The sequence below is a fragment of the Maniola jurtina genome, chromosome 19 (assembly GCF_905333055.1).
Source record: "Maniola jurtina chromosome 19, ilManJurt1.1, whole genome shotgun sequence".
NCBI classification, from domain to species: Eukaryota; Metazoa; Arthropoda; class Insecta; order Lepidoptera; family Nymphalidae; genus Maniola; species Maniola jurtina.
Window position 1 is genome coordinate 11,794,403 of NC_060047.1, and position 12,897 is coordinate 11,807,299.

The 12,897-nt window shown below is 40.3% G+C and overlaps 1 protein-coding gene across 3 annotated transcripts in view; it reads left to right on the forward strand.

Annotated features, from left to right (window-relative positions):
* Positions 1 to 12,897, forward strand: part of LOC123875258 (homeobox protein homothorax) — a 476,104-nt gene that overhangs the window by 188,063 nt on the left and 275,144 nt on the right. For 2 of the 3 annotated variants that reach the window (XM_045921002.1, XM_045921003.1), the window contains exon 7: positions 2,726 to 2,849. The exons of the other annotated variant lie outside the window; for it this stretch is intronic. In XM_045921002.1, coding sequence (XP_045776958.1) covers positions 2,726 to 2,849 — 124 coding nt within the window. The remainder of the gene's footprint in view (positions 1 to 2,725; positions 2,850 to 12,897) is intronic. 3 annotated transcript variants of the gene reach the window in all.

Consider the following 12,897-nt stretch of genomic DNA (forward strand, 5'->3'; position numbering starts at 1 on the left):
ACCTGCTCGGTCCCCACCACCGCACCTCCGGGACGCACCAACGAAGTGCGTCCCCCGACCCTGGGACGCGCACGTCGCCCGCGTCCCATCCTCCGCTTCGTCCACTGTGCCCTCTGCTAGTCAGAGGGACACGCGGAGAAACCTCCACCCCTGCCAGGTCATTAGCCATAGCCAACAATATCTCCGAAGAGAAATTATTAGCCATGTTACCGGGGCGCACCGGCCCGAACACTGCTCTTCCCCTCGGACGCATCCAAAAGGGACCAGCAGCATCCAGGCACACTGGGAGGTTACCTGGCTGGCGCCCCGCCTGATTTTAGGTCAACAGGAAGTATCCTTTAGGTTTTTCGACAAACACGACAGACAGACAGACAACGACGTGATCCTATAAGGGTCCCGTTTTTCCTTTTGAGGTACGGAACCCTAAAAAATAGTTTTTTTTCACTGAATTCAGAAAGAACAGTACCTACCTACTTACTTAGAATGTTGTTGTTTTTCTGTATAAAGATGATGGTAGAGAAATTTTAAATTAGCTTAAGGTCCCGCTCTAATCTTAACGATATTCAATTAAGCCGGGGACCATTATTTCAAATGGAACAATCCCCGTTGTATGTAATTAGACACCTAACGATCGTTAGTGCTCACAATCAATTTAGCGGTACATGAACACCAATTAACGTGGCGTTTTTTTGGTAATTACATCACCAGTGCATGGGGAATTACGTATCGGTATCAATCATGACTCCATGAGTTCATAATTTGCTATTGTACTTTTATTATCATTTTATTATCACGGGTTCAGTAAAACAAGAAACCCTTAAAGGTGGTTTCACACTGACCCAGGTACGTATCACAATCACCAGGCAAAGCCAAGTCTCGCCTCGCCTCGCCAGACTAAAGTCTTAAAGCGGAATTTACATTACGAAATTAGTGGCTAAATTAGACGCTTACACGTGCAATTGATACTGAAATTAATGCCTCGTCAAGTTAACCCGTTTCTAATCCGCACGCCTGTTAAATTTCTTAAATAGGTACCTATTTGGGTTACGTGCTAGCAACTGTGACGAAAAATCTTAAAATAAACATACAGGGACTTATTCTGGTGTTCCTAAACCTACATTCACAGTTCACACGCAACTTCTTAGAAAGCGAAGATTAGTGAATAGTAAAATTAGCAAGGAATCACGATAACGAGCCAATTGGAGTGTTCCCGCCATCCGATTCGGCCATTAGCGCCAGGTGACGCGTAATGGCGGCCTGGCGTGCGCACGCGCATCGTTAGCTGCGCGCAACGGAAACACTACGAAGTACTATACTTAGCTGTAGGAAAGCATGGGTATTAAAGCTGGTCTTTAAAAAAAACTGTAGTCAATAAGTACAAACAAAAAAGTCCTCCAAAAGTCCAAACTCTTAGACCTAGAAAGCTGCACGGAGGTACAAGGACGATTTTTTTTGAAATACCTGCGAAATTAGGAATAAAGAGGATTAGTCTTTTTCCGAAATATCAAAGTTCAAACTGAGTAATGTGAAAACAAAGTGATCCTATAAGATTTCCATTTTTGCATTATAAAGTACAGAACCCTAAAAATGCATCTTACCCAGCTGTTCTTACAAACTTTTCCATTTCATTGTGTTTTATGCTGTCTTTTCAACTGCCCAAAGTCTAAAATCAGAGTCTCCTTAACTACGCATATCCTCATAAATTTTGCTACTTGAATCCATTCCATTCCATCAGCCTGTAAGTGTCCACTGCTGGACATAGGCCTTTCCAAGAGCGCGTCACCAAACACGGCTACTTGGATACCTACCTATAAATTACCTAGTCCAGGTCAGCCCAGCCCAAGGTCCAAGCCTCAGTCCAGCCCAAGGTCTACTAGGATAGCTATAAATCTATGTCCGTAATTTGTAGACTTTGAAATCATCCAACCGATGTACCCTAAACCGATTTCATAAGAAAACCAATAATGCGAAGATAGACTTAGAGTTTTTCTCCCCAGGCCAGTCAAGGCCTAGTCCAAGGATGAAGCAAAATTTTTTCAGCCATAGACTGACCTTTAAGACTGGATTGAAGTAACATCTGATTGGTATTGGTCTGGAGGCAATCGAGTTCAGTGGATTGGTCTCACCTGTGGTATTAGAACTCCGTACCCGAAGTGTGCCAACGGGATCGTATTATGTACTAAGCTTCCGCTGTCTGTCCGTCTGTCCAACCGTCTGTCTGAAAGCGGGCTGTATCTCATAAAACGTAATAAGTAGGTAGAAAGTTGAAATTTTTCTCAGAGTGTGTATTTCTATTGCCGCAATAACAACAAATAATAAAAATTTCAAAACCGTCGCTATACAAAAAAGGAATAAAACTGCTCAAGTGCGAGTCCGAACCGTACACGAAGAGTTCCGTACCTTCGTACGAGAAATAACTCTTTCTAAATTTTTTTTAATTTTCATGGCAGCCATTTTAGTTTTTTTATTGTTTGTTGTTAAAGCGGCAATAGAAATACACATTCTGTGATTTCAACTTTCTATCTATTACGGTTCACGAGATATGGCCCGCTGACAGCCAGACCAGACTGTCGGACGAATGCACAGCGGGGGCTTCTTAGTAACAGGGCTCGTTGGCACCCTTCGGGTAAGCAACGATGGTACGGAACCTTCCGTGTGCGAGTCCGACTCGCACTTGACCGGTTTTTCTTAGTTGTAACGCGAGTTTCCCGGTCCTTGTCAACAGAGGCCGCCGTCGTCGTCGCTGTCGTATGGCGGCGCGGTCAACGACGACGTGCGCTCGCCGGGCTCCGGCGGCACGCCCGGCCCGCTCAGCCAGCCGCCGCCCAGCCTCGACGCGACCGACCCAGGTGAGACCACTACCTATACCAGATCTCTGACTTTACAACTGAGAACCAGCCAGATATTCTGACTTTACAACCGAAACACCAGCCCTAGATCATCTACATTACAACCGAGAATTCTATATTTCTGACTTTACAAGCAAGAACCAACCTTACATCTTCATCTACAACGGAAAACCGGCCACATATCTTCGATTTGAGTGTTAAAAACTAGCCCTATATTCTTTAACCAACCATCGTTGATGTCGGAGGGTTGCCAGCAAAACATACATTAAAAAAAACATCGTTGATGTGTAAGTTCTATATCTTCAACTTAAAAACCGTTATTCGACTTGTGCCCACTTGTGGCCCTTGTGATATTACTAGCGACATGAGTGACATGCTTCGTTTCTATGAGAATTTCGAAAAATCCTGCATTATTTTTTGTCTATATTATAAACGGAAACTCTGTGTTTTTCAGGTTTCTAGGTCCAAAGATTTAGAACGGGTGTGGATGAGTCAATCAGTCAAGACTTTGTTTTAATTTCCTGTTTAAATATAAACTATCACACTTTCGTAGAGCAGGTTTATTTTAAACCTACCTCTAACATCATCTTCTAAAATCTCTCTTCTTTTTAATAATGTCTTGTTCATCCCCCTTGTTTTCAATGTGTGACTTAAAAGCTAACCTAACTTTTCAACCATCTTTTATCCTATTCGGCTAAAGTTTTATCATGTCTCCTATAAATCTACCGAATAGGGTACAAAAACATAAATGTAAAAAAGAAAACATTTTAATCTACACTTAAAGCTTTTATCAATTTGATTAAAAAATGCCTGGGGGCTTTCATTATTGTTTCCACTTGGCCATTTACAAATCACTGCAACGGCTCACCAAAATTCAATTTAGTTCATTCTGCAGCGTTCGCGCCAACGAGACCGTTCCACAAACCAAACAATTACACAAACGTGGGCCGAAAGCGTAATTTTCCCGCGAAAATCGTTAAAAAAACACACACAATCGGCGACACTTTGTTAGTTTTTCGCGCGGGCGCGCTTTTGCCATTTTTGACAGCTGTCAAACGCCGCGCCGGTGATTGCGTCTTTTGTGAAATCACACCTTCACACCGCGGGTTATTCATACGATCCGCACGCTTCGCACTGACAGGACCTACTTTGAATAATACACAATGTAATCCCACACAAATTACCCAGTGCATAGGCATATGAAAGCGATAATCGGGCGAGATGCGGTGCCGATACATGCATCACAATTCTGTCGTCCGCCTCATTTCAATACCTATTGTGCCGCCCGGCGCGGAACCGAAACGTCATAACTCGGCATTCAATGCGCGCTCATCCGTCATTTCCGAACGAAAGATACATGACAATCGATCGAGATTCAGAACGTAATATGTCGTTGTGATGTGACGAGTGATTCTGACGCGAGTGACTGATTTCTGAACGTCAACGAGCGGGATATACTCGTTTGGAGGCGCGTGCGTCGAGTTCTCTTTTCAAATTTTTCTCGACCGTTTCCTTTGTGGAAGGAGAAGGTGACACGAGATTGTGACGCGACGAAGTGCTGCTGTCAGTTTTAAATTGGCTCTTGACGGGTGTTGACGTATCGCGTCGGATCTAGATCGGAGTGTGGACATGTTAATTGTTAGGTACGGGCTGCGTAGGAGTAACACGCCCTATTGGCGGCGGCTCGTTTAATACCCGTCACTTGCAACTTGACCTTTAATGATCGCCATTCTTAGATTAGTTCACTCACGCGTTGACTTCAACAAATTTTTCAGTGCTGAAAATATCTATGACGAAATTACACAAAACGATGATAGTCTAATCGCTTCTGCCTCCTATTGCGAGATCCAGGGTACGCATATCTAACTATTGGGAATTATATACTTATATTTTTTTGTATTCAGATACAAGTTAGCTCTTGATTGCAATCTCACCTGGTGGTAAGTGATGATGCGATCTAAGATGGAAGCGGAGTAACCTGGAAGGAGTATGGCAGTTTTTATTAAGCCCATACCTTTTTGGTTTCTACACGGCATTATACCAGAACGCTAAATCGCTTGGCGGCACGGCTTTGCCGGTAGGGTGGTACCTAGCCACGGTCGAAGCCTGCCATCAGACCAGACCAGACATTTAGAAATTATAAATACAAATTCCAAATCCCTGTCGGGAATTGAACCCGGGATCTCCCACTAATAAGACAATAAAGCTTACCACTGCGCCAGGGAAGTCTTTTACTCTTTGAAGTATGCGTTTTAAGCAAAAGTAATTCCGAAAACGAAGCAAGGTGAAGAGAAACATCGTGAGGAAACCTGCATACATTGAGTTCTCTAAAATGTTCTCAAAGGTGTGTAAAGTCTGCCAATCCTTACTTGGCTAGCTTGAATGACCTAAACCCACTCTCACTCTGAGAGGAAACCCGAAGCCCGAAGTATTAACGCTTGGTGCTAATGGAGCAGTTTAATAACCTGTCACTTATAACCCTTGACCTGTATACCTAGTGGAATACTCGTCGGCCATTTTCCTTCGGTATTTATAGCTCACTGATTCGCATGAGTACAATCCGAATGTAAATGAGTTCGCAAACACAGCATTGCGAAATTGCATTTAGCGGTTACATTAATCGGTTTCGGTTGAAAGTTTTCTTTCCTTGCTCCCGATATCGGTGATATCACGAGAGCTATAATAGCCTAGTAAGTTAAAAAAAAAAATTGCCATTTTAATCATGACTAACATTCTCCGTACCCTCTGCCTGAGCGTAAAGCTTGTGCTAGGAGTAGGTACGACAATAGTGCAACGGGTGGAGTTACTACTCTGATAGTAGTGATTTCAAGAGGTCAGGGGGTTCGATCCCGGGCACGCATCTATAACTTTTCGGGGATATACAAGGTGTTACCAGAACGCTAGGGTTGTTATTATTAAACTAACTAAACACAATCCAGTGCCAATAACCATTTGCCTTGTTTCGTAGTTTTAGTCATTCAGTATTTTCCAAACCCGCAATGTATAGCGTGCAAAACTTGGGTCAATATCCCACTTACGACGGAGCATTGACCCCGAGGGGCCTATTTACGTAATGTTCGTTGACCTCTAGCGTCAGTCAGATGTTTTATTTGCAATTTATGAACTTGAAAAGACAGGATTTTAAGAAAAGCGTTTTTAGTGGTATCTTATCCGTAATCATCAATACTATCACCTGTCTCCGATTTTGCTAGCGTTCTGGTTATACACCTTGTATGTGCGTTTTAAACAATTATGAATGAAAATATCGTGAGGAAACCTGCATGCGTTAGAGTTTTCCATAAGATGGGAACTTTATCAATCCGTACTTGGCCAGCGTGGCGGACTATAGCCTTAAGCCTTAACACTTCTCCTTCTGAGAGGAGACTCGTGATCAGTAGAGGGTCAGCGATGGGTTGATCATGGCAGTCAAGTGAAGTTATCACCCTTGAACATTGAGCCCTAATCGCAAAGGGCTAACTCAACTTCGGACGGTGAATTATTCAAAATTCCAAATTTCCCTATAATTCAATCACAACGCCTCCCCTTGTCCCGGGGGAGGGAGGGGCTTGCAAGGCAAGGGGTGAGAGGGGGTCATTATTGCGAAGATACCTAAATTTTACATTAGTAACAGACGGGATAAAGATGAAAATGTCACATGTGAAAGTATAAGAAAAAGGAAGGAGCCGTCTGACAATTTTTTCTTGTGTCAAAATGTCAACAGATTTCTAGGTATAACAAGGTCTCATAAAAAAAATATTTAGTACAGAATGATAAATATAAATGCAGCATTCAACTCATGTAAAATCTCTCGGTCTAACAAAACGGTGTTTTAAATTAGACAATGTTTAAATCTGTTGCTGTCATTCTTTTAAAATATGGATGAAAAAGTAGCAACAGCAAATCACTTATTATGTACCGCGGACGGAATTGCAAGCAAAAGCTAATACCTACGTATAGGATTAGTAAAACCGAATTCCTTGGCTTTTAGAGAAAGTTTAGTTTTTTAGTTACGCATTTCTCTCAGTAACTGTCAAATTATTTTGCTCATCTTCAAAACAAATGATGCAAAAATACAACAGCTTTTAGCAAATAGGTAAATTGCTTAGAACAACTTCTTACTAACATACATTATATTATCATATATAACATAGGTTAAGATGGTCACTAACATAATATTGTGGGCCTTTGTTGTCTGACAAAATAAAGATTATTATTATTATTATTAGAAATAATATTATGTGTCAAGTAACGAGTTGAGTCAGAATTAAAAACGTTTCGTGTTTCTGAATCGTGCGACCGAATAAATTATGCCATTACGAAGTCCTCAATATCCGCTCTACCTATGGGGGTGTATTGAGTTCATCTCTCCGGTTATTTGCGAATTTAATATTAATTAACCGTCGTGCTCGGACGGTAATTGCGTTTTTCAATTATAACTGACAATTATGCGATGAAATTCGGACGAGACGCGAGATGATGCAGCTAATTGTCGCGCGAGAGTGTTTTTTGCGAGCTTAAATAAATTTTAACATACATTATGCATAGTTCCGACGAATAATTATCGCGTACGCCATTTTGACACGCCTTTATTATTTGACCAATTCAATGATTTATTTCCAGCAGAAAATATTGCGCATCGAACTTTGGAAAGAGATTTCGTAGAGCACCGTCTCTGTCATTCATACCTGTGTGATGTTTTGTCGGTCTCTACGACAGAGACAACGCTCTGTGAAACTGTTATCTCTCTCTAAAATTCTATGTACAATATTTCCTGCCGGGTACTTGTACTTATCTGTGACTCAAACGAGAGAAACCACCATAGATAAAAAAATTGAGAGACACAACACCAACAGTCTGCAAAAAGTTGCAAAGGCAGATGGCCGTAGAAGCCGAGGAAGACCTATAGGTTGGTGGATTGACGGAGCGGACAGGATATGAGGGTTTGGGGGTTCGGAGCTGAAAGAAAGCTGCATCTGACCAACACTGATGGAGTTTCCTGGACCAAGTCAAGGACCCAGGGCTGCAGTGCTTTGTTGATGATGATATCTGCAACTAATTTTCAAAAAGTGTACAGTTGTACTTACTTTGAATAAAATATTTGACTTTGACTTTGACTTTGATGTCGTCTGGCTACCTAGCGGGGCGACTGCCAGCGCTGGGCTTCCCGTTGCGGCCTGCGAGGTTTGGCATTCCAGCACTTTGGGACCCCAGGCGATAATCGGTTATTCGATCTATCGATGGATGTTACTTCAGCTTTACAAACCATAGAGCTGTGTCGGTTACTGTGCTTTATAGTGTAACTAGATGATACCCGTGACTTCGTCCGCGTGGATTTAGGTTTTTGTAAATCCCGTAGGAACTCTTTGTTCCTCCGGGATAAAAAGTTTTGAATGGTAATTTCTTGGACGCAAGCCACCTCTATATACCAAATTTCATAAGAATGTGGTAAATGGATGGACCTTTAAGAGTCCCGTGGGTACTTTTTAATTGTCTGGGATATAAAGTAGCCTATGTCCTTCCCCGGAATGTAAGCTGACTCTGTGCCAAACATCAAAAGCGGTTAAACTGTCGGGCCGTGAAAACATAGCAGATAGACAAACAGACAGAAAGACAGACGCACTTTATTTAAGTATGGATGGATTACTTAATTCGTTAGTGAGGATGGGAGAGATGGCCCTAAATAAAATTATCACTACTTACTTGTTATATCGTATTCTTGTCATTTGCCCCAATCACTCTGGTCAAGAAAATCTCGCCCTTCCTAGTTCCTTGACTATTATAGTTAGATGGTATTGGTATTTTGTATTCGCTGCATGTCGCGGTCAGAGCCGCGTCTTGAATTCTGTCCTTCATCCGGGTCTATGCGAGATTATCTTGTGGTGTGCTGGTAATCTAGTTGGAGAATCTATTTCGATTTTGTTTAGAAATAAAAATTCGTAAAATATCGACGTCAGCACTCAGTAGACACCTCTTTATACAAAATCGGTTTATCGGATCGGACATAGTTTATCTTACTGTATTGTCTGAGTCGTAATTTTTTATTATGATACTCAGGAAATATACATGAAAATCAGCACTCAGACATTAAGAAAAGTGAGTTATGTTTCTAATTGCCCTTAGCAATGGATATCTGTAAGTTGGCCCGAGTAAGCAAATATGTTTACGTACACACACTAGCACTACTCTATCCCACACATTTTGTTTCTCAGAAAATAAGGAAGGTTTGGCGGCAGTGGGATCTTGGACCATTACAAGTAGTATCAGTGTTAGAACTCAGTAGCCGAACAAAAGGCAATAGTCATAGTGTAAATATAATTAATACAATAAATTCATCGGCTTAGTCGTCACGCGTGTCTGTTACCGAAGTCGACGGAACGAAAGATCCCAAATCGATTCGCCGCTTTCACGGTTGTCGGTTTGCCTGGATTGTTTGACTTTTTATTGATTTTTTACACTAATTGTACACAGCGGTTGTAATTGCTGGCATTATGATTTTATTTCTCGAATTTGATAGGGACTTTACCTTGTTTTTTCATCCGTAAATGAAGCTACGTTTGGTTGCGGCTGCTTCGAACATTATAGTCAAAGTCAAAGTCATTTATTCAAATTGGGTAATATTGTACACTTTCTAATTGTCAAACAATGATGTACTTAGTAGTGACAATTATTAACTAAACGTACGAAGGTTCTAAACGCGCCCAAATCTGAGAAGATTAGAATTTAGAACATTTTATATATCCTCTCTAACCTACTTACGTATTGGGGGAATCTTTACTAATGCAATTATATGATTTTTATAAATTCGAAGTATGTCTGTTTGTGTGTTTTAATTGTACTAATGAAACTTTATGAAAACTCTTTGGTTTTCCGGGATGAAAAGTTGCCTATGTCACTCCAGGTCTTGAACTATACCCATGCCTACCCATGCAAAAAGTCGATCCATTACTCCGTTACATCGTGATTGAAGGACAAACCAATAAATTAACAAATAAACACACTTTCGCATCAATTATAATATGGGTAGGAACTTTAAAAGTATTAGGAGCATCTTATTGTAAGAATTTTGGTTCCGTCAATCGTGAACCAAATGAAGTAACTTCTCAAGTTACCCAATAACTCGCCCTCAGGGAGCATGCCTTATCAATATTTCAGGCACAAAATTGAAAATTACCAGGACCCCCGGAATTACATAACTCAAACCTATCGAAACCAATAAAATATTAACTGGTAACGATTTCCCGCCAGTTTTTCACCGGCCATTGCCTTTCTGCTCACGTACCGCCCGCACTTATACTCAATGCTAAATGTAATCATAAAATTGTTGTTAATAATTCAACTGTGAGCGAAACGGGCCCGAGGCCGGGGGGCGAGGGAGGTGTTGTGTGAGATTATGAGAGTGTGATTGTAATAGTATTAAAAGTGTTATGTAGTACTAGGAGACCTACTTCTTTCGACACGCATATAATTGTTAAGCAAAAGATAACTTAGCTATCTCTATCTTTTATCCGACTGCGCAAAAGGAAGAGTTATGATTTTAAGTCTATGTATGTAACCCAAGATAGCTATAAATGTATTAGGGAAACGTATTAGATAATAAAAGGCTTTTTTACTTTACTTTTACTATGTATGTATGTTTGTATCCAGATTCTGTGTTACACCGTAGCACCTAAACTACTGGGCCGATTTTGATGAATGAGGTGCCAATTGATTCGTTGTAAAGGTCCGGGTGACATAGGCTATATTTCTATCGAGTGGGATGTCAAATGAAAGAGGAGAAAATTCTGAGCTCATGAGTATAAATGTGCAACAACATTAAAATATACGAAGCGACAGAAAAAATAATTTTACTCTAATATTTCAGCGTTTATTAAGACGATCGCAGTCGGGTTTTAGTTTTTAACTTGATCTAGTTTATAAAAAAGAAATACCGAAAAAACCGCGGTACTTCGCTAGCTAATGCCAAATTATTTAACGAGAGGTGGATTCGGGGAGGGTGGGTAAAATAGGTGCGGGATTATTAAATTCTGTGAATGCTCACTTTGTATCTAATATCCGAACGTGGTTAATATTAGATTAGTGAGGGGCGCCGGCCCGGGCTCCCCTGGGCGGGTCGCTTCGTGATAGATTCGCGTTACCTACCAGTTTTCCCCGGAATATGATTGGTTGGTGCTCTTCAGTAATGGAAATTCCTGAGACGCATCGCGTGCTGTGTCTGATTGGCAAAAGAACCGGCTCCGAGGTGGGTGGGGTGATTTTTCGGTTAGGTAGGTATTTAACTGCCTATTAAAAGTTTGCTTTTAATCGAAAGGTTTTTTTCCTCTCAATATATTTACAATAACATAATAATTATGTTATTTATGTAAGACTTACAAAAATTATTTTTGTAAGACATAATATTCTTAGTTACAAGAAAATTGACGATCTACATAACAGGCTTGCGACTCCTACGCTCCGCCTCAGGAAGGTCCAAAAGTCATTTGTGGGAATGGGTATGATCTTTTATAACAAAATTCCGCAATCAATTCTGGACTTGCCACACACACAACTTTAAAAAATCTATTAAAATACTAGCTGACGCCCGCGACTTCGTCCGTTTGGATTTAGGTTTTTCGAAATCCCGTGGGAACTCTTTGTTTTTCGGGATAAAAGTAGCCTATGTGCTAATCCAGGATATTATCTATCTCCATTCCGAATTTCAGCCAAATCCGTCCAGTAGTTTTTGCGTGAAAGAGTAACAAATATACACACACACACACACACACACACACACACACACACACACACACACATACAAACTTTCGCCTTTATAATATTAGTGTGATGCTCCTGAGAAAAACATATTATGCAATCGAAGATTATGTTAATGATGATAGAGCTTGGATTTGACCTGCAGCTCGCTCCAATCGCTTCAATTACCTTTATACATGGTATAATATTGTATATCAAATCTTTGAAAAGAGCAACCGCCGAGTTTCTTGCTGGTTCTTCTCGGTAGGAAAGGCATTCCGAACCAGTGGTAGATGCTTTTGACGGTTCAAAAGGTACTTGTAAAAGTTTAATTGAATAAAAATATTTTGAATTTGAATTTGAAGATTATTTTGATGATGAAAGAGTGTGAATTTGACCTGCAACTCGCTCCAGCAATGCGCGTGACTTCAATTACTTTTATACATGGTATACCTAATATTGAATATCAAATCATTGAAAAGAGCGACCGCCGAGTTTCTTGTTGGTTTTTTCGGCAGGAAAGGTATTCCGAACCAGTGGTAGATGCTTTTGATGGTTCAAAAGTACTTGTAAAAGTTTAATTGAATAAAAATATTTTAAATTTTATATCTATCCACTAGGCATCAATAGAAGAGTGGCCCGGTCCCTACAAAGTGAATCACATTCAACAAAATTAAATTACACGTATCAAACGAGACGTCATAAATAACGCGGCCATTTTTGTTATGTTGTAACAAATGCATCTTCCCGAGCAGCGGCCTGACGGTTTATTCCCCACTCGATCATTTTATTTTGTACAGATTAGTTACGATGTTTTCTTAATAACACAAATTCAAATATAACCTCTAATTTTCTATAATATGCTTCTTTGTTTCTTTTCAGTTATAAAATATACTTGTTCTTAAATAATCTAGTATTTGGTATACCTAATTTTTTACGTCCTTTAAAAACGTACCTACCTATAAAATCACAAATTTACTCTTTCACACAAAACTACTGCATGGATTTGGCTGAAATTCGAAATCTAGATAGATTATGTTCTGGATTAACACACATTTATCCCGGAAAATCAAAAAGTTCCCACGAATTTTTGGAAAACCAAAATCTACGCGGAGTATGTCGCGAGCATCAGCTATTTAAAAAAAATACTTTGGTGTTAATAAGGCATGCACACAGTAAACTTTTGATAGAGTCAACGCTAGATTTTGATCAGAAATAATATATAAAAAGAAAAGAATGACTGACTGATCTATCAACGCACAGCTCAAACTACTCAACGGATCGGGCTGAAGTATAGTTATTTATGACCTAGACAAAATTC